Source organism: Rana temporaria, chromosome 2, assembly GCF_905171775.1.
Source record: "Rana temporaria chromosome 2, aRanTem1.1, whole genome shotgun sequence".
NCBI classification, from domain to species: Eukaryota; Metazoa; Chordata; class Amphibia; order Anura; family Ranidae; genus Rana; species Rana temporaria.
In genome coordinates, this window is record NC_053490.1 from 7,877,048 (window position 1) to 7,899,019 (window position 21,972).

A 21,972-nucleotide genomic window follows, 5' to 3' on the forward strand; every position below is an offset into this window, starting at 1 on the left:
GAATACAAAACAATGATACGCCGGCGGGATTTTCGAATTACGCCGGTGTATCTGTAGATACACCGGCGTAACTCTTGAGAATCTGGCCCTTTGTTACATTACGGCCTTTAGTTCAATGTTTTTTTTTTTTATATGAATTCTATGTGACGGATCAGAACACAATAGTCTGAGTTGATGAAGTAAAATTAGAAAAATAAATACATAAAACTATTTTTCAGAACTGATAATTGGCATGTGCGTAAGTATTCACCCCCTTTGTTATGAAGCCCATACAAAGCTCCGGTGCCACCAATTCCCTTCAGAAGTCTCATAATTAGTGAAATGACGCCCACCTGTGTGCAATCTAAGTGTCACATGACCTGTCATTACATAGACACACCTTTCGGAAAGGCCCCGACACCTAAGCAAGAGGCAGCGCTAACCAAACACGGCCATGAAGACCGAGGAACTCTCCACACAAGGAAGGGACAATGTTGGTGAGAAGTACAAGTCAGGGTTGGGTTATAAAAAAATATCCAAATCTTTGATGATCCCTCGGAGCGCCATCACATCTATCATCACCAAATGGAAAGAACACGGCACAACAGCCAACCTGCCAAGAGACGGGCGCCCACCAAAACTCACGGACCGGGCAAGGAGGGCATTAATCAGAGAGGAGCACAGAGACCTAAGGTGACCCTGGAGGAGCTGCAGAGTCCCACAGCAGAGACTGGAGTATCTGTACACAGGGGGACAATAAGCCGTGCGCTCCATAGAGTTGGGCTTTATGGGGGAGTGGCCAGAAGAAAGACATTACTTTCAGCAAAAAACAAAATGGCACATTATGAGTTTGTGAAAAGGCATGCGGGAGACTCCCAAAATGTATGGAGGAAGGGGCTCTGGTCTGATGAGACTAAAATGTAACTTTTTGGCCATCGAAGAAAACGCTATGTCTGTCGCAAACCCAACACATCACCCAAAGAACACCATCCCCACTGTGAAACATGGTGGTGGCAGCATCATGCTGTGGGGATGTATTTCAGCAGTCAGGACTGGGAAACTGGTCAGAGTTGAGGGAAAGATGGATGGTGCTAAATACAGGGATATTCTTGAGCAAAACCTGTAGCACTCTGTGTGTGATTTGAGGCGAGGACGGAGGTTCACCTTCCAGCAGGACAATCACCCCAAACACACTGCTTAAGCAACACTTGAGTGGTTTAAGGGGAAACATGTAAATGTGTTGGAATGGCCGAGTCAAAGCCCAGACCTCAATCCAATAGAAACTCTGTGGTCAGACTTAAAGATTGCTGTTCACAAGCGCAAACCGTCCAACTTGAAGGAGCCGGAGCAGTTTTGCAAGGAGGAGGAATGGAGAAAAATCCCAGTGGTAAGATGTGGCGAGATCATAGAGACTTATCCAAAGGGACGTGGAGCTGTGATAGACGCAAGAGGCGGCTCTACAAAGTATTGACTTTAGGGGGGTGAATAGTTATGCACATTGACTTTTTCTGTTATTTTGTCCTATTTGTTGTTTGCTTCACAATAAAATAACAAAACAAAAAATAAAAAATCTTCAAAGTTGTGGGCGTGTTCTGTATATTAAATGATGCAAATCCTCAAAGGCCCCTTTTTACAAGGGCGGCTGAAATGAAGAGAATCCTGGCACCGCGTTCACTTGCAGCTGTACATTGCGATTAGCTGCGTTTGCGTGCGGCTGCGTTGGAACATTCCTTCCATTTCTGATGTGCTTCCTGTTACAATTATTTGTAAATTATAAAATGTAATTTTTTTTTTTACGGTTTTGTTCAGCGAAAGACTGAAATAAGCGGAGGCGGGGCTGCAGGCTCTGAAAAAACATGAATATTGGTCTTTAAAGGTCCACAAGAAGAATCAATTAATCAATAATGTTAATGAATTTACCATAAAAGCCTATAAAATGCTCAATAATTTCACAGTACTCCAAAATCAATAAAAATAGTGTGCCTACACAGCAGGAAAAGACAGAGCACAGGGCGGGCCAATAAATGCAGAAGTCAGGAGCAGGTCAGTCCATTCGAAGCATCGGAGGAGAAATTTACTTACCCAAACAGAGCAGAGGTCCTTACACCTGGGCCATTGACTGCGCTCCAGCCCAGATGTCATCCAAAAGGGACTGAAGCTGTGCCAGACACAATCCAGGTAACTAACCACTGACACCAATGCTAGGGGCTTTCCCGATTCCACTGATACCAATGCTAGAGGCTTTCCCCATTCCACTGACACCAATGCTAGAGGCTTTCCCGATTTCACTGACACCAATGCTAAGAGCTTTCCCGATTCCACTGACACCAATGCTAGGGGCTTTCCCGATTTCACTGACACCAATGCTAAGAGCTTTCCCGATTCCACTGACACCAATGCTAGGGGCTTTCCCGATTTCACTGACACCAATGCTAAGAGCTTTCCCGATTCCACTGACACCAATGCTAGAGGCTTTCCCGATTTCACTGACACCAATGCTAAGAGCTTTCCCGATTCCACTGACACCAATGCTAGAGGCTTTCCCCATTCCACTGACACCAATGCTAGAGGCTTTCCCGATTTCACTGACACCAATGCTAAGAGCTTTCCCGATTCCACTGACACCAATGCTAGGGGCTTTCCCGATTCCACTGACACCAATGCTAGGGGCTTTCCACGTTCCACTGACACCCATGCTGGAGGCTTTCCCGATTCCACTGACACCAATGCTAGAGGCTTTCCCCATTCCACTGACACCAATGCTAGAGGCTTTCCCGATTCCACTAAACAACAATGCTAGAGGCTTTCCCCATTCCACTAAACACCAATGCTAGAGGCTTTCCCGATTCCACTGACACCAATGCTAGAGGCTTTCCCCATTCCACTGACACCAATGCTAGAGGCTTTCCCCATTCCACTGACACCAATGCTAGAGGCTTTCCCCATTCCACTGACACCAATGCTAGAGGCTTTCCCCATTCCACTGACACCAATGCTAGGGGCTTTCCCCATTCCACTGACACCAATGCTAGAGACTTTCCCCATTCCAATGACTTTTTCCATCAGAAATTCCGACCTTGCGTACGCGGCATTAATATTGCGTGACGTTTATAGGAAGCAAACAAGAACTGCCTGCCTAGGTGTCAGCCGCTGTAAAAGCCGGTGTATGAAATGGGTTTCCACGGAAATGACTGAACTGATAACAGCGGGAAGCGAGCACGGTACCGGCATTATCCCGTCGCCATGGAAACCAAGGTTTAATATTAGAACGCTCAGCGACACATCACTGACAAATAAATGAGATTTTCTGCACCAGTATGTACAAATCTTTTCCCATTTCACCTCCAGGCGCGGCGAGCCATGCACCGCGACATGTGTGACGGAATACATTAGGCAACCCCCCTCCCCCCCCGCGTAACGCAGCCGCCATGTTAAGCCTGTAGAGAGACCCCAGAAAAGTAAACACTGAATAAGGATCTGTTCAACCATTAGAGAGCGCCGGACCGGCACTGCCGCACATCTGGAGCTTTATACATTCATCAGAACGAGACAGTTAAAGGTAGCGGCACAGATGTAGAACACTTTCGTGAAAGAAGCGCGACGACGTCTTTAAAAAGGGAGGAGATGCCTTACGATCCATGGTTATGGCTTTGGCATCCTTTCATTAACCACTTAAGACCCGGACCAAAATGCAGGTAAAGGACCCGGCCAGTTTTTGCGATTCGGCACTGCGTCGCTTTAACTGACAATTGCGCGGTCGTGCGACGCGGCTCCCAAACAAAATTGACGTCCTTTTTTCCCCACAAATAGAGCTTTCTTTTGGTGGTATTTGATCACCTCTGCGGTTTTTATTTTTTGCGCTATAAACAAAAATATAGCGACCATTTTGAAAAAAAGGCAATATTTTTTACTTTTTGCTGTAATAAATATCCCCCCAAAAACATATATAAAAAAACGTTTTTTTTCCCTCAGTTTAGGCCGATACGTATTCTTCTACCTATTTTTGGTAAAAAAAATATCGCAATAAGCGTTTATCGGTTGGTTTGCGCAAAATTTATAGCGTCTACAAAATAGGGGGTAGTTTTATTGCTTTTTATTAATAATTCTTCTTTTACTACTAATGGCGGCGATCAGCGTTTTTTTTTCCGTGACTGCGACATTATGGCGGACACATCGGACAATTTTGACACGTTTTTGGGACAATTGTCATTTTCACAGCGACCAGTGCTATAAAAATGCTCTGATTACTGTGAAAATGACAATTGCAGTTTGGGAGTTAACCACTAGGGGGCGCTGAAGGGGTTAAGTGTGACCTCATATGTGTTTCTATGAGGGGGCGGGGCTGGGCGTGTGACGTCATTGATCGTGCTTCCCTATATCAGGGAACACACGATCGATGACACCGCCACAGAGAAGAACGGGGAAGCTGTGTTTACACTCACCTCTCCCCGTTCTTCAGCTCCTGTGACTGATCGAGGGACTCCAGCAGCGATCGGGTCCTGCGGTCACGGAGCTTCGGTCGCGGGCGCGCGCCCGCGACCCACGGCTGGATACTTAAAGAGGACGTACCTGTACGTGCCCAGCCATGCCATTCTGCCGACGTATATGTGCAGGAGGCGGTCCTTAAGTGGTTAAGGACCGAGTCTCTTTCTGAGATTTGTTGTTAAAAACACGTTTTCTTTGCTAGGAAATTACTTAGAACCCTCAAACATTATACATTTTTTTTCTAACACCCTAGAGCAGGGATATTCAATTAGCGGACCTCCAGCTGTTGCAGAACTACAAGTCCCATGAGGCATAGCAAGACTCTGACAGCCACAAGCATGACACCCAGAGACAGAGGCATGATGGGACTTGTAGTTTTGCAACATCTGGAGGTCCGCTAATTGCATATCCCTGCCCTAGAGAATAAAATGGCGGTTGTTGCAATACTTTCTGTCATGCCGTATTCGCACAGCCTTATAAGCTCACTTTTTTGAGAAAAAAAATAGGATTTTTGTACTCACCGTAAAATCCATTTCTCTGAGTTCATGGACGGATACAGCATCCTTTGACAGTAGGAAGCGTATATAACCCTACTGTCAAAGGATGCTATGTCCGTCCATGAACGGAAGAGAAATACACTTTTTTTTTTAATAAAAAAAAAATAAGACAACAGTAAAGTTAGCCCAATATTTTTTCTATATTGTGAAAGATAATGTTACGCCGAGTAAATTGATACCCAACATGTCACGCTTCAAAATTGCGACCGCTCGTGGAATGCCGACAAACTTTTACCCTTCAAATCTCCAAAGCCGAAGTTTAAAAAATTCTTCCGGTTGAATGCTTTGAGTTACAGAGGAGGTCTAGGGCTACAATTACCTAACGATCGCGGCGATACCTCACATGTGTGGTTTGAACGCCGTTTTCATATGCGGGGCGTTGGTCACGTATGCGTTCGCTTCTGCCCGCGAGCTTGGAGGGACGGGGTGCATTTAACATTTTTTTTTTTTTTTTTTTACTTATTTATTTTACCTTTACATCTTTTACACAAAAAAAAATGTATTTGTGTCACTTTTATTCCTATTACAAGGGATGTAAACATCTCTTGTAATAGAAAAAAAGCATGACAGGTCCTCTTATATATGAGATCTGGGGGTCAAAAAGACTTCATATATAATTTTTACACAAATATGCAATAAAAATGTTCAATTTTTGTCATTTGGAAAAAAAAAAATGGCCCTTTAACCACTTAAGGACCGGACCAATATGCTGCTAAATGACCCAAGGGGTTTTTACAATTCGGCACTGCGTCGCTTTAACAGACAATTGCGCGGTCGTGCGACGTGGCTCCCAAACAAAATTGGCGTCCTTTTTTCCCCACAAATAGAGCTTTCTTTTGGTGGTATTTGATCACCTCTGCGGTTTTTATTTTTTGCGCTTTAAACAAAAAAAGAGCGACAATTTTGAAAAAAAATCGATATTTTTTACTTTTTGCTATAATAAATATCCCCCAAAAACATATAATTTTTTTTCCTCAGTTTAGGCCGATACGTATTCTTCTACCTATTTTTGGTAAAAAAAAAAATCTCAATAAGTGTTTATCGATTGGTTTGCGCAAAATTTATAGCGTTTACAAAATAGGGGATAGTTTTATTATTTATCTATTTTTTACTACTAATGGCGGCGATCAGCGATTTTTTTCGTGACTGCGACATTATGGCGGACACTTCGGACAATTTTGACACATTTTTGGGACCATTTTCACAGCAAAGAATGCATTTAAATTGCATTGTTTATTGTGAAAATGACATTTGCAGTTTGGGAGCTAACCACAGGGGGCGCTGTAGGAGTTAGGGTTCACCTAGTGTGTGTTTACAACTGTAGGGGGGTGTGGCTGTAGGTGTGACGTCATCGATCGAGTCTCCCTATAAAAGGGATCACACGATCAATGCAGCCACCACAGTGAAGCACGGGGAAGCTGTGTTTACATACGGCTCTCCCCGTTCTTCAGCTCCGGGGAGCGATCGCGAGGGGGCGGCTTGAAACGAATAGCCACGCCCTCGTCCCGGATCGCTCATGAAGCCACGGGAACCGCCGCATGTACGGGGGGGACCCCCGACCCACGTCTAGGCAGGGACGTTCAGGTACGCCAATGTGCCTTGTCCGTGGCATTCTGCCGACGTAAATGTACATGCGGCGGTCCGGAAGTGTTTAAGAGCTATGGGCGGAAGTGACGTTTTGACGTCGCTTCCGCCCTGCTACGGTACGGAGACAGGTGGGGGCCATCTTCCCCTCACTCATCTCCATACCCAGCCACAGGAAGGACCCGATCGCCTCCACCGTTGCCGATGGTAAGTGGCGGAGGGCGCGGGAGAGCAGCAGGGGGGGACCTTTCCCGCCGCCGATAACGCCGATCTTGCAGCGAATCTGCCGCAGAGACCACCATTATCGGAAACCGGAGCGCCGGCTGAAGATGAGGATACCTGGGTTATGGCAGCTAGCTGCTGCCATAGCATATCTCCGTTATGGCAGAAGCTAGCGGTTCGTGCGGCGGTCCCCAAGTGGCTAAAGTTTCTTTTTACAAATACTGTAGCTGCTGACTTTTAGGCTCCATGCACACTGAAGCTGATAAACTGCAGTTTATTGGCGTTTTGGCTTTTTTTTTTTTAAAGCCCATAAACTGAACTCTATGTTAGCCTATGTGCCCATGCACACCTGGGCGTTTTGGAGCTTTGGAGTTTATTGGCTTTTTTCTGAACGCCCGAAATTTGCGTTCAAAGTGACGTTTTTTGGCGGGGGAAAACGCTGAAAAATGCAAAACGCTGAAAAACGCAAAACGCTGAAAAACGCAAAACGCTGAAAAACGCAAAACGCTGAAAAACGCAAAACGCTGAAAAACGCTTAAAAACGATCAAAACCGCTGGAAAACGCTTAACGCTGAAAACGCTTAAAAAAGCAGGTGCCAGTGTTTTTTTTGCATTTTTTTAATCCATTGAAAAAAAAAAGCTGATTAAAGCTATTGCAAAAACGCCAAAAAACGTTGAAAGGCTCCCTGCAAAGCTACTGGCGTTTTTTTTATAGCTTTTATCAGCTTCAGTGTGCATGGAGCCTTAAAAATCAGGTACTTACCAGTGACTGGGGTCCAGCGCGGTCTTCCTGCAGCCGGTTCTTCTTACTGCTGCGGCAGGTCCCCGACACCACTGGTTTTGGAAAGTTCAGGACTTGAGGCCACTTTGGCATCTGCTGAAAGCTGGGCAGCTGTGGCACACCATTGTGGCTTCCGAAGGGGCAAAGGATCTGGAGAGGCAGAAGAAGATCCCCCATTGCACGAGGAACCAACTCCAGATCCACAACCTTTGATGGAGGAGAGTTCAAGTCCACCTCCGCAAAGTCCCACCAAACTGGTCAAGCCAGCAGGCCCATGTAGGCTTGTTCAGGTTCACCTTGCTTCGGACTTGCAGGACTGGTGATCATATTTTGTTGAATCCGGGGTGACCGGCGCCACTATCTTGGATATGGGAGGCGGCTTCTTGAGGAACCACAGTTGGCTGCCCACTATTCGTGCGCCAGCTCACATGGTGCTTTGTCAATGGTCCTGTAGCCTCCTGGGACATTTCCCAGGAGGCTACAGCCGGGGGGGGGCAGGGAAAAGGACGTCCTCCTTACGAGAGGATTGTGGAAGGGGGAGCGGGTACCCATTAAAATTAGCACGGGGTAGGTGGAGGAAAACTAAACCGCAAAATTTCACTTTCTGAGTGAAGTTCAGTTTTAAAATGAATGAGAAATCCCCTAATAAAAAGTAACAATACAAAAAAAATTTCTAAAAAATTAAACTGGCTATAAACGTTAGAATAAAAAAATTATATATATAAAAAAAATATATATATATCAAACATGCCTATACTTACCTGCTCTGTGCAATGGTTTTGCACAGAGAAGCCCCGATCCTCTTCTTCTGAGGTCCCCCCCGATGGCGCTCCAGGCCCCTCCTCTTAATTGGGTGCTTTCCATTGGGGCACCTGCGTGGGCTCGCTTCCTAGTCCCGCTGGTGCGTCCATTGACACAGACAGCAGGGCCCTGCTCCCCGCTCCTATGTCACAGCATCTGACTGACAGCAGCGGGAGCCAAACGGCTATCAACCTGTCCAATGTGGAGAGCGACAGCAGCTGGAGCCGCTGCACTTGTGCACATCGCTGGATCAGATTGGGCTCGGGTAAGAAGGGGGGGGGGGAACAACACAGAAGGTTTTTCCCATTTTTGCATACAATGCATGAAGGTGAAAAACCTTAAGGCCTTACAACCACAAATTTTATTACATATATAAAAAAAATAGACAGACATACATCTAAAATTTCATGAATAAAACTAAAATACTCAAAAAGTAGGCTACAAAAAAACAATCCTGTACACAAGTGGCGGCTCTAGGCTTTGTGAGGACTTAAGCAAAACTTAGACACGGGGCCCCACTCATGCCCATAATGGGTAAAAAAAATTAATTCAAGCAAATGAAAATGGCGGAAGAAAGTTGCACGGATCTAGCACACAGTGATTAAGCAGAGGCAAATTAGGAGGCCACGAGGCCCCTGCGAGTGCGAGGCCTTAGGCGACCGCCTAATTTGACCCTTTTAAAGAGCCGCCTCTGCCTGTACAGATTAGAAGTATCAGTCGGAGGATTGAGGACTGACCCCCTTAAAAAAAAAAAAAAAAAAAAAAAAAAAAAAAGGTTGTGCCTGTGAAGGACTTGTATGCACTTGCCTATATGCTTCAGTAATTCTCTCCCTGCTAGTTTAATGCTGTGTGTGTAAGAGGTAAAAGGTGATTTCATGTGTGACTCATTCCTCTGCATAACAGACTGTTGAAATGTTAATGTCCCATCCCCAGCCAGCTCTCTATTTTAAAGGGTAATTGATCTATTGTGTGTGTGAAGAAGACCTGTGTTTACCCTTAAGAAATGTGTCTACAGGGTCGGCTCCAAAGTGTCTACCTATAATCTGTATGGGAGCCCCCAGTGTGTGGAAAGGGGGTGGAGATTTCATTGTTCTTTGATTGATGATTAGCTTGTAAACTATATAACTAGCTGAATGCTGCCATTAAAGTGTCTCTTGTTCCAGCATTAAGCTTTGGGCTCATGTGTGGATTATTGGGTGATTCCCGGGATTCCTACTTGTGGAATATTGGGTGATTTTCTTTATGGGAAGAAGGGAATGCTTGACGGGGATATCATTCTACTACCGTCACAGTGCCTATCACCTAAAAGTGGACCTAAACGTAAAAAAACTAAATAAAGAGCATTTGTGATGTTTTAGGAAACATTCAGAAAGGGTTTTTTTTTTCCATAAGCAATACACTGACAAAAATCTATCATTTTTATTGAAATCCTACAGAAAATTAGCAGTGCACTTCCTGGTATGTGAGTGTGCCTAGGCACCCCTGTGCCCCCCTGTGCCTACCGCTGTATATCCTCAGCGCGAGATCACTGCTGCCTCGGATTGCTGGTCTTAGGAGAGATGGATTAGGATTGGTCGATCTCGCTATTTTACCTGCTGGGTCTCACACCTGGAACATTTCATTCAAAAACGTGTTGTTTTCAGAATGTCTGTTGAATTATCAGCTGAAGGCGACGGATCGACAATCAGGTTCGACCCAAAATTGGGAGGGACAAGGACAGAAATGATTTTATTTTTATCTAATGGGAACAAACAAACTTCTAATTGACTCTTGGCTGAGAGAAATAGTAACTAGTCTCACGTGCGTGTAAAAAAAGGTTGTTGTTGGCTCCTGCAAATTGGATTAGATCTCTTGCCGGGTCATTAGCAGGTGTGCGTTTCCCATGTTCTGTCCAAAAACTGTTAGTGGGTAACAGCAGAAAATAAGGAAAGTTGCTGGTTGGTCCTGTGTTAAAAAGAATAGAAGAGAAGGTAAGATGAGGAGGGTAGGGGGAAGGGAAAGGGAAAATGAAAGGGGAAAGGGGGAGAGAAGAAAAGAGGAAAAGGAAGAGAAAGAAAGAAAAGCAAATCGAATAAGGTAAAGTAACGAGAGAGAGAGAGAGGCAGAGAACGAGATAGAGGCCGAGAACGAGAGAGAGAGGCCATGAACGAGAGAGCGAGGCCGAGAACGAGAGAGCGAGGCCGAGAACGAGAGAGCGAGGCCGAGAACGAGAGAGCGAGGCCGAGAACGAGAGAGCGAGGCCGAGAACGAGAGAGCGAGGTCAAGAACAAACGAGAGAGCGAGGCCGAGAACGAACGAGAGAGAGAGAGAGAGGCCGAGAACGAACGAGAGAGAGAGAGAGAGAGAGGCCGAGAACGAACAAGAGAGAGAGAGAGAGAGGCCGAGAACGAACGAGAGAGAGAGAGAGAGAGAGAGAGAGAGAGAGAGAGAGGCCGAGAACGAACGAGAGAGAGAGAGAGAGAGGCCGAGAACGAACGAGAGAGAGAGGCCAAGAACGAACGAGAGAGAGGCCGAGAACGAGAGAGAGAGAGAGAGAGAGAGAGGGGCCGAGAACGAGAGAGAGAGAGAGGGGCCGAGAACGAGAGAGAGAGAGAGGGGCCGAGAACGAGAGAGAGAGAGGGGCCGAGAACGAGAGAGAGAGAGGGGCCGAGAACGAGAGAGAGAGGGGCCGAGAACGAGAGAGAGAGAGAGGGGCCGAGAACGAGAGAGAGAGAGGGGCCGAGAACGAGAGAGAGAGAGGGGCCGAGAACGAGAGAGAGAGAGGGGCCGAGAACGAGAGAGAGAGAGGGGCCGAGAACGAGAGAGAGAGAGGGGCCGAGAACGAGAGAGAGAGAGAGGGGCCGAGAACGAGAGAGAGAGAGGGGCCGAGAACGAGAGAGAGAGAGGGGCCGAGAACGAGAGAGAGAGAGGGGCCGAGAACGAGAGAGAGGGGCCGAGAACGAGAGAGAGAGAGAGGGGCCGAGAACGAGAGAGAGAGAGAGGGGCCGAGAACGAGAGAGAGAGAGAGGGGCCGAGAACGAGAGAGAGAGAGAGGGGCCGAGAACGAGAGAGAGAGAGGGGCCGAGAACGAGAGAGAGAGAGGGGCCGAGAACGAGAGAGAGAGAGGGGCCGAGAACGAGAGAGAGAGGGGCCGAGAACAAGAGAGAGAGAGGCCGAGAACGAGAGAGAGAGAGAGGCCGAGAACGAGAGAGAAATAGGCCGAGAACGAGAGAGAGAGAGAAATAGGCCGAGAACGAGAGAGAGAGAAAGAGGCCGAGAACGAGAGAGAGAGAAAGAGGCCGAGAGAGAGAGAGAAAGAGGCCGAGAACGAGAGAGAGAGAAAGAGGCCGAGAGAGAGAGAGAGAGAGAGAGAGAGAGAGAGAGAGAGAGAGAGGCCGAGAGAGAGAGAGAGGCCGAGAGAGAGAGAGAGAGAGAGAGAGAGAGAGAGAGAGAGAGAGAGAGAGAGAGAGAGAGAGAGAGAGAGAGGGAGAGAGAGAGGCCGAGAGAGAGAGAGAGAGAGAGAGAGAGAGAGAGAGAGAGAGAGAGAGAGAGAGAGAGAGAGAGAGGCCGAGAGAGAGAAAACAATGAAAGGTAAGGGAAGGAAAGAAGAGACGGGAAGGGATAAAGAGTTTAAAAAAAAATAAGGAAAAGCCAAAGGAAAGCTAGATGGAAAGAAGGAGGATGGAAAAAACAAAGAACATCATTAAAAGGGTAACGATGAGGAGGGAAGGGAGAGGGAAAAGGAAAGGGAGAAAACAGAAAAATTAAGAGGAAAAGGAAGAGAAATAGAGGTGGGCAAAGGAAAGGAAACACAAAAAGAAAGGAAAAAGGAAAAGGAAAGCAAAAAGAAAGGAAAAGGGTAATGTAACAGGAAAGGAAAAAGGGAGAAGGGAATAGAAAGGAAATGAAAGATAGTAGGAAAAGAAAAAGAAAAGAAAGAAAAAAGAAAGGCAAGGAAAGGAAAGAAGAGAAAGTAAGGGATTGGGGGGGGGGGACGGAAAAGGCAAAAGGAAAGAAGAAGGAAGAGGGAAAAGGATGGGGGAAAAAAAAGAACATAGGATAGGGGAAGATACAAATAAAAGACAGAAAAAGTATATTTATCGGGGGAAAAGGAAATGAGGCTGTATATTGGAAAAGATGGAGAAGTGATGAGTAGAAGGAGATGAGGAACGGCATGAAGAGGCAGAACAGCAGGAAAGCAGCACCATGGAGAAGTCTTTCAAGCCTCATTTATATGGAGGGTTGTCAGGCAAAGTCAGTGAGGCAATATTTTCTTCCTGTGCTAGGAGCCGGGACCCGGGGATCTAATAAAACATTCCTGGCTGCAGAGACATTAACATTCTAGTCTAGCTCTGTGTCTAGATGAATTGACTGGCAGCCAGGAACTGTGCGAGAATCTCATAATGAGGAATATAGAGGCGCTTAACACCATCAATACTATCCGGGGGGGGAGGGGGACCATGGGCTATTCAATAAGGGTGAATGTTCTCCCTTCCGACCACTCAAATTATTTGCCTGAATTTTAAATGGTTCCTTCTAAAGATCTCACAATTGTCCGTTTTACCCGACTCCTCCGGGCATGAAGCCCAAATACTGAGGGTCTGGGCATTTCTTTATAGCATTGGGAAATTCTGCTACAAAGATAAATATATTCCTTTATCACATGAAGGAGGAGGTGTAACTAAAAGTATAGGCAGCTGCGAAGGGATAATAAATCTACGCCTAAGTTACTATGTTTACAAAGCATATAAAACGATCCTCTAGCTTTGGTCACCCAATTAAATTGCACATAATAAGGTAGGTATGTTATGGACTTTTCCTTATTAGGATACCCAGAAGCCGTAAATTTATCCAAATGTCTAGATTGATACTGAGGAGTCAGTGGATATAAACTGTAAATACACTTGGCTGTAAAACTCCAACTGGCAGGTATCATAAAAGACGTAGTAAAACCCAAGTTGGCCATACATCTTGGCCCAGATTCACAAAGCACTTATGCCGACGTTTAGCACGTTGCGCCAACGTAAGTGCAAATGTGCGCCAGACCCACAAACTAATATGCGCCTAAAAACAGGCTACACCCCGTCGACGTAGCTTGCACACGCCGGCGTAGGGTGGGCGCACATTTAGGCTGGGCGCATGGTGCTGCTCCCATTGATTAGCCATTCAAACATGCTAATGAGGGAAATACTGCGATTCACAAACGTGCGTGTGCCCGGCACATGCTACGCGAGATGCGCGTAAGTTGTACGTCCGGCGTAAAGTTATTCCCCATAAAGGAGGTGCAACCCGGCAACAGACATGCACAGGTCTGCACCAGGGAACACAAGCCGGCGTATTGTGCGTTGGACGTGTGTCTGGCTGGGCGTATGTTATGTTCACGGCGTACGCAGTGATCCGACGTAGCTTAGGCAGTTTTGCCGACGTGGTTGTGAGCAGGCGCATGGGGTGCTGTGCATCCACGTCACGGCGCATGCGCAGTTCATGATACATACCTGTCTGGCGCTCGGCCCATCATTTGCATGGGGTCACGCCCACTTCCACCTACGCCGACGTGCGCCTTCGAAACCCACGCCACGCTGGCGCAGCGTTGGGAGCACTGGCTTGCTGAATGCAATGCTTGCCTCTCTGCGCTGCGTTGGCGTAGCGTACAGTGCTTGCTCTACGGCGGCATAATGTGCGCCCTGCTCTCTGTGAATCTGGGCCCTTGTATTTGACAATTGCTGTTCATCAGACAATATTCCACCTAATCAAAGGGTGTTGGGGCAGGACGGTGCCAACAGGGCCACCAACAAACTACATCTTGGACGGTTCCTGACCAACTGGCAGAAATGTGCTCGGTGTATGGCCAGATTTCAGCGAAGGAGAGTAATGTTCCTCACAGCATGCATGTCAACGACTCGACACATTTTACCCACAGAGACTTTGTAGGCTTGCCATGCCAGTGGTTCAAATGTTAACATTTGACTTTGGGATGCACAGAAGTGACGCAACGTTTATGCCTGTGTGCCTAGCACATAGTGCAGGGGTCTCCAAACTTTATAAACAAAGGGCCGGATTACTGTCCTTCAGACTTTCAGGGGGCCGAACTGTGGCCATCAGGAGTACAAAATCCCCCATCGTTGGTGTCATTGGCATTCTGCCCCATCATTGGGAGGCATTCTGCCCCATCATTGGTGTCATTGGCATTCTGCCCCATCATTGGGAGGCATTCTGCCCCATCATTGGGAGGCATTCTGCCCCATCATTGGTGTCATTGGCATTCTGCCCCATCATTGGGAGGCATTCTGCCCCATCATTGGGAGGCATTCTGCCCCATCATTGGGAGGCATTCTGCCCCATCACTGGGAGGAATTCTGACCCATCATTGGGAGGCATTCTGCCCCATCACTGGGAGGAATTCTGACCCATCACTGGGAGGAATTCTGACCCATCACTGGGAGGAATTCTGCCCCATCACTGGGAGGAATTCTGACCCATCATTGGGAGGAATTCTGACCCATCACTGGGAGGAATTCTGACCCATCACTGGGAGGAATTCTGCCCCATCATTGGGAGGAATTCTGCCCCATCACTGGGAGGAATTCTGACCCATCACTGGGAGGAATTCTGACCCATCATTGGGAGGAATTCTGACCCATCACTGGGAGGAATTCTGACCCATCATTGGGAGGAATTCTGACCCATCATTGGGAGGAATTCTGACCCATCATTGGGAGGAATTCTGACCCATCATTGGGAGGAATTCTGACCCATCATTGGGAGGAATTCTGACCCATCATTGGGAGGAATTCTGACCCATCATTGGGAGGAATTCTGACCCATCATTGGGAGGAATTCTGATCCATCATTGGGAGGAATTCTGACCCATCATTGGGAGGAATTCTACCCCATCATTGGTGTCATTGGGAGGAATTCTGACCCATCATTGGTGTCATTGGGAGGAATTCTGACCCATCATTGGTGCCAATGAATAAAAAAGCACCCCAAGGGCCAGATAAAATCAAGCAAGGGGCCACATCCGGCCCCTGGGACGCAGTTTGGAGACCACTGACATAGTGTGACATTTTAGGGGGCCAGAATTACATGGCTTTCTTCGTAATAAAAAATAAATAAAAAAAAAAGTTTATTATTCTCCAAAAAGTGCAAACAAAACATCTTCAGCAAACAAACAAAATAGTTTACAAACTCTGGTACAACAAAAGACTTGGCTCACCGTCCCACAACAGGGTTCAAAGTCCCCAACCTGCGCTAAGGCTCCGTTCACACCTGAGCAGAGTGACTTTCAGTTCTTTTTGATCATTTTTGGAAGTGTATTACAAGCATTTTGCAGCTTCGAGCATTTTTGTTTATAGGCAATAGAAAGCACTGGGGGGGAGGAAATTAGGCCCCTTTCACACGGGGCGGTGGGTGCCTCGGTGGTAAAGTGCTGCTATTTTAAGCGGTGCTTTACCGTCAATTTCGCGGCGCTATTCCCCCACTACCGACCGAGAAAGGGTTAAAACTAGGGTTGTCCCGATGCCGATACTAGTATCGGTACCGATACCAAGCATTTGCCCGAGTTCTTGTACTCGGGGCAAATGCTCAGATACACCCGATATCAGGGTAGTCAGGGGTGATCATTGCTGTGGGGGAGTTACAAGCACTGATCACCCTGTATAGATTTAAAAGTCTGACAGCCACAGCCGGTCCTCTCTCTCAAACCCCCCGCCGCTGCGGTGATCGGTGCTTCTCTCCCACACACTATCACCCCTGACTGTCCCCTATCCTCCTCCAGTCCTCATCCGTCCTTCTCCATGCATCTGTCCCCCTCTCTCCTCCGTGTCCACCTCTGTGCATCTGTCCCCCTCCATGGTGCTCCGTGTCCCCCTCCGTGCATCTGTCCCCCTCCATGGTGCTCCGTGCATCTGTTCCCCTCTCTGCTCCGTGTCCCCCTCCATGGTGCTCCGTGCTCCATGCTGCTCCGTGCATCTGTTCCCCTCTCTGCTCCGTGTCCCCATTCCGTGCATCTGTCCCCCTCTCTCCTCCATGTCCCCCTCCGTGGATCTGTCCCCCTCTCTCCTCCATATCCCCCTCCATGGTGCTCCGTGTCCCCCTCCATGGTGCTTCGTTTCCCCCTCCATGTTTCTCTGTGTCCCCCTTGTGCATCTGTCCCCCTTCATGCTGTTCCGTGCATCTGTCCCCCTCTCTCCTCCATGTCCCCCTCCGTGCATCTGTCCCCCTCTCTCCTCCATGTCCCCCTCCGTGCATCTGTCCCCCTCTCTCCTCCATGTCCCCCTCCGTGGATCTGTCCCCCTCTCTCCCCCATGTCCCCCTCCGTGCATCTGTCCCCCTCTCTCCTCCATGTCCCCTTCCGTGCATCTGTCCCCCTCTCTCCTCCATGTCCCCTTCCGTGCATCTGTCCCCCTCTCTCCTCCATGTCCCCCTCCGTGCATCTGTCCCCCTCTCTCCTCCATGTCCCCCTCCGTGCATCTGTCCCCCTCTCTCCTCCATGTCCCCCTCCGTGCATCTGTCCCCCTCTCTCCTCCATGTCCCCTTCCGTGCATCTGTCCCCCTCTCTCCTCCATGTCCCCTTCCGTGCATCTGTCCCCCTCTCTCCTCCATGTCCCCCTCCGTGCATCTGTCCCCCTCTCTCCTCCATGTCCCCCTCCGTGCATCTGTCCCCCTCTCTCCTCCATGTCCCCCTCCGTGCATCTGTCCCCCTCTCTCCTCCATGTCCCCCTCCGTGGATCTGTCCCCCTCTCTCCCCCATGTCCCCCTCCGTGCATCTGTCCCCCTCTCTCCTCCATGTCCCCTTCCGTGCATCTGTCCCCCTCTCTCCTCCATGTCCGCTTCCGTGCATCTGTCCCCCTCTCTCCTCCATGTCCGCTTCCGTGCATCTGTCCCCCTCTCTCCTCCATGTCCCCCTCCGTGGATCTGTCCCCCTCTCTCCCCCATGTCCCCCTCTCTCCTCCATATCCCCCTCCGTGCATCTGTCCCCCTCTCTCCTCCATGTCCCCCTCCGTGCATCTGTCCCCCTCTCTCCTCCATGTCCCCTTCCGTGCATCTGTCCCCCTCTCTCCTCCATGTCCCCCTCCGTGCATCTGTCCCCCTCTCTCCTCCATGTCCCCCTCCGTGCATCTGTCCCCCTCTCTCCTCCATGTCCCCCTCCGTGCATCTGTCCCCCTCTCTCCTCCATGTCCCCTTCCGTGCATCTGTCCCCCTCTCTCCTCCATGTCCCCTTCCGTGCATCTGTCCCCCTCTCTCCTCCATGTCCCCCTCCGTGCATCTGTCCCCCTCTCTCCTCCATGTCCCCCTCCGTGCATCTGTCCCCCTCTCTCCTCCATGTCCCCCTCCGTGCATCTGTCCCCCTCTCTCCTCCATGTCCCCCTCCGTGGATCTGTCCCCCTCTCTCCCCCATGTCCCCCTCCGTGCATCTGTCCCCCTCTCTCCTCCATGTCCCCTTCCGTGCATCTGTCCCCCTCTCTCCTCCATGTCCGCTTCCGTGCATCTGTCCCCCTCTCCTCCATGTCCGCTTCCGTGCATCTGTCCCCCTCTCTCCTCCATGTCCCCCTCCGTGGATCTGTCCCCCTCTCTCCCCCATGTCCCCCTCTCTCCTCCATATCCCCCTCCGTGCATCTGTCCCCCTCTCTCCTCCATATCCCCCTCCGTGCATCTGTCCCCCTCTCTCCCTCATGTCCCCCCTCTCTCCTCCATATCCCCCTCCGTGCATCTGTCCCCCTCTCTCCTCCATGTCCCCCTCCGTGCATCTGTCCCCCTCTCTCCCCCATGCCCCCCTCCGTGCATATTTATTAGGGTTGTCCCGATGCCACTTTTTTAGGACCGAGTACAAGTACCGATACTTTTTATCAAGTACTCCCGATACAGATTACCGATACTTTTTTTAAATCTCATGTGACAGTGGCACATGTGTCAGTATTTTTTTTTTTTTTTACAATTTTGTTTATTTATTTTTAATTTATTTTTTTACAAAGCTTTATTTTTTTTTTAAGGGGAGTGGGGGGAAATGTACAGTGTCAGTGTGACACAGGAGGTTACAATGTTTCAGTTATGTGAATGTACAGAGTCAGTGATCACCGACTCTGTACATTCGGAAAAGGTAGGAGCTGGGTTTACCGGCTCCTACCGCCGCTCTCGGCGGCAGCACGGGGGGCTGACACGACGGCAGCATAGGGGGCTGACACGACGGCAGCATAGGGGGCTGACACGGCGGCAACATGGGGGGACATGGCAGCAGGATGGAGGGGGGCATGACGGCGGCAGCAAGGAGGGGGGCATGACGGCGGCAGCAAGGAGGGGGGCATGACGGTGGCAGCAAGGAGGGGGGCATGACGGCGGCAGCAAGGAGGGGGGACACGGCGGCAGCATGGAAAAAGATGGCAGCACGGAGGGGGACAGCAGCAGAATGGAGGGGGCATGGAGGAGGATACAAGGACAGTCGGCGGTGATTGGTGCTTGTAACTCCCCCACCGCACTGATCACCCTGACTGTCCAGGTATCGCGTGAAGCATTGGAGCATTTGCCCAGAGTAGAAGTACTCAGGCAAATGCTCGGTATCGGGACAACCCTAATATTTATCATCCCTTGTGATACCTTGGGTAGTGACATATCTTCTTTATGGAGAAATCTGGGGTTTATTAGACCCCTGATCCCTCCTCTGCCCTCCAAGGCCAGGTAAATGCAGAACCTTAAAAATTCATCACTTAAGGCCTCAGTTTTCACAGAGGAGAGGGAGAAACTGATGTTCCTCCTTCTTTGTGTGCTGCCAATCCGACCAGATGGAATGGGAGAGCCTGGGAGAACAGGGGGGGCTGTGGCTGAACGCAGCAGGGATAGCGCTGCCATTGTCCATCAGCAAAGGTGCTGAAAAGGAGATGCTACCTATGCTCAAGAGGAGGGAAGAAGAGACCCTCAGACCCTGGTAAGTACCTTGCAGCCCAGCCACTCATCAGCGCCCCCTTCATATGGCGCCCATGGCACTTGCCATGGCTGCCATAACCTAGATACGCCACTGCTCGGAGCCTCCAAATTCCAGACCCCACATAAGGACTTAATAATTCCTGGGGTTCTACTTCCCTTACTCAACTAAAAAAAAAGCATGGTTACTTGTGTGTTACTATTGGAGACTTTTCTATACCCCCCGTCTGGTGAAACAGTCCCCACCAGGACAGGAAGTGAGAGCAAATCTCAGGTTAATCGTAAAAATCCAACATGATTTCGAACCCTTTCCCACTCTATCGGTGGGGAAGGGATGCACACAACATACACCAGGGCTCGACAAATCCCGGGCGCCAGTTCGCCATGGCGACTATAAATGGTGTCCTGGCGACTTGGCTTGGAAGGTGGCCAACCATCTGGTGGTGAGCCGTTGGTATTACAAGTTATTACCACCAGATGTGTGAGCTGGCGCCATCTGGTGGTGGCTGTTGGTATTACAAGTTAAGCATTACAAGTTAAACAGCAATTCTAATGTAATTTTTCACTATTTTTCACTGCCATCGTCTTCCCTCTAATTAGAACCCCCAAACATTATATATATTTTTTATCCTAACACCCTAGAGAATAAAATGGCGATCATTGCAATACTTTCTGTCACGCCGTATTTGCGCAGCGGTCTTACAAGCGCACTTTTCTGGGAAAAAATTACACTTTTTTTAATTAAAAAATAAGACAACAGTAAAGTTATCCCCATTTTTTTTTAATATTATGAAAGATGATGTTACGCCGAGTAAATTGATACCCAACATGTCACGCTTCAAAATTGTGTGTGCGCTCGTGGAATGCCGACAAACTTTTACCCTTTAAAATCTTCATAGGCGACGTTTAAAAAAATTCTACAGGTTGCATGTTTTGAGTTACAGAGGAGGTCTAGGGCTAGAATTATTGCTCTCGCTCAACCAATCGCGGCGATACCTCACATGTGTGGTTTGAACACCGTTTACATATGCGGGCGCTGCTCACGTATGTGTTCGCTTCTGCGCGCAAGCTCGTCGGGACAGGGTGCGTTTTCTGGCTCCTAACTTTTTTAGCTGGCTCCTAGATTCCAAGCAAATTTGTCAAACATTGATATACACCCAAAAAGAGGAAACAAAGGGCATCACACACCTCCAGTACACGTATAGGGCATTTTGCCGACATTCTTTACAAAAACAAGGAAGCCGACATACAACTCAGATTTCAGAAACAAACCCGCGCCAATCAATCAGCAGCAGGGCCAGGAATTCTCCTGCAGCTGCAATAAACTATTTTTACGAGTCTTATTTATAGAGACACATCTACGGGAACACAATAAAAAAAAAAGAAGAAAAACACCAGTCCTGGCACTCGATCAAGTGCCCCCGAGACGAGGACAACATTTCTGCTCTTGTGCCAGGGAATACTAACGACATCTCAGACAAGAAAGTCAAGGTAACGTTCTCCTCCAGACAGCAACTGAAGCTTCCCTGTGACTGCAGCGTTATCCAAGAACACCGGCGGCGGCCATGTTGCCTGCTGGAGCCAAATTTACACAAATGCGCCTTGCAAAAGTATTCACCTGGCCCTGGCCTTTTTACCTATTTTGTTACATTACGGCGTTTAGTTCAATGTTTTTTTTTTAATCTGAATTCTATGTGATGATCAGAACACAATAGTCTGAGTTGATGAAGTAAAATTATAAAAATAAATACATAAAACTATTTTTCAGAAATAAAAAACTGTAGGGGTGCAACGGATCACCCCCTTCGGATCGGAACACACTGTGATCCGCGGATTGCCACGGCTCCGGAGCTAGGCCGAAGCCGCGGCCTTTCCTAATGTTACGGCGGCGGCTCCGGAGCTAGGCCGAAGCCGCAGCCTTTCCTAATGTTATGGCCGCGGCTTCGGCCTACCTCCGGAGTCACGACCATAATGCTAGGAAAGTCCGCGGCTTCGGCCTAGCTTCGGAGCCGCAGGAATAACATTAGGAAAGGCCGCGGCTTCGGCCTAGCTCCGGAGCCGCGGCCATCTTGGTACACCCGGCGGCGGCCCTCTTCTGTTTACACCCACAGAGGAGGAGCCCGCACTCGTGGGACACACCGCTCGGGGAGTGTCTGTCGGTACTACCTGGAGGGGTGGGTCTCTGTACTGAGAGGGGAGGGGTGGGTCTCTGTACTGAGAGGGGAGGGGTGGGTCTCTGTACTGAGAGGGGAGGGGTGGGTCTCTGTACTGAGAGGGGAGGGGTGGGTCTCTGTACTGAGAGGGGAGGGGTGGGTCTCTGTACTGAGAGGGGAGGGGGGGCACTGTACTGAGAGGAGGGGGGGTCACTGTACTGAGAGGAGGGGGGGTCACTGTACTGAGAGGAGGGGGGGGTCACTGTACTGAGAGGAGGGGGGGGGGGTCACTGTACTGAGAGGAGGGGGGGGTGTCTGCACCGAGGGGGTACTATAGTTGGTGGCGGGGGGGAGATGTGGATATTACAGTGGGGGAGATTTATTTTATTTTTTTGCCGATCCGAAAAATGATCCGATCCGTGACTCCTGATCTGAGGAACGATCCGAACCGCAAGTTTTTTGATCCGTTGCACCCCTAAAAAACTGATAATTGGCATGTGCGTAAGTATTCACC

The 21,972-nt window shown here is 49.0% G+C and overlaps 1 protein-coding gene across 3 annotated transcripts in view; it reads right to left on the minus strand.

The window, feature by feature from the left end:
- Positions 1 to 21,972, minus strand: part of FAM168A (family with sequence similarity 168 member A) — a 187,295-nt gene that overhangs the window by 51,508 nt on the left and 113,815 nt on the right. For 2 of the 3 annotated variants that reach the window (XM_040339794.1, XM_040339795.1), the window contains exon 4: positions 10,210 to 10,353. The exons of the other annotated variant lie outside the window; for it this stretch is intronic. In XM_040339794.1, coding sequence (XP_040195728.1) covers positions 10,210 to 10,353 — 144 coding nt within the window. The remainder of the gene's footprint in view (positions 1 to 10,209; positions 10,354 to 21,972) is intronic. 3 annotated transcript variants of the gene reach the window in all.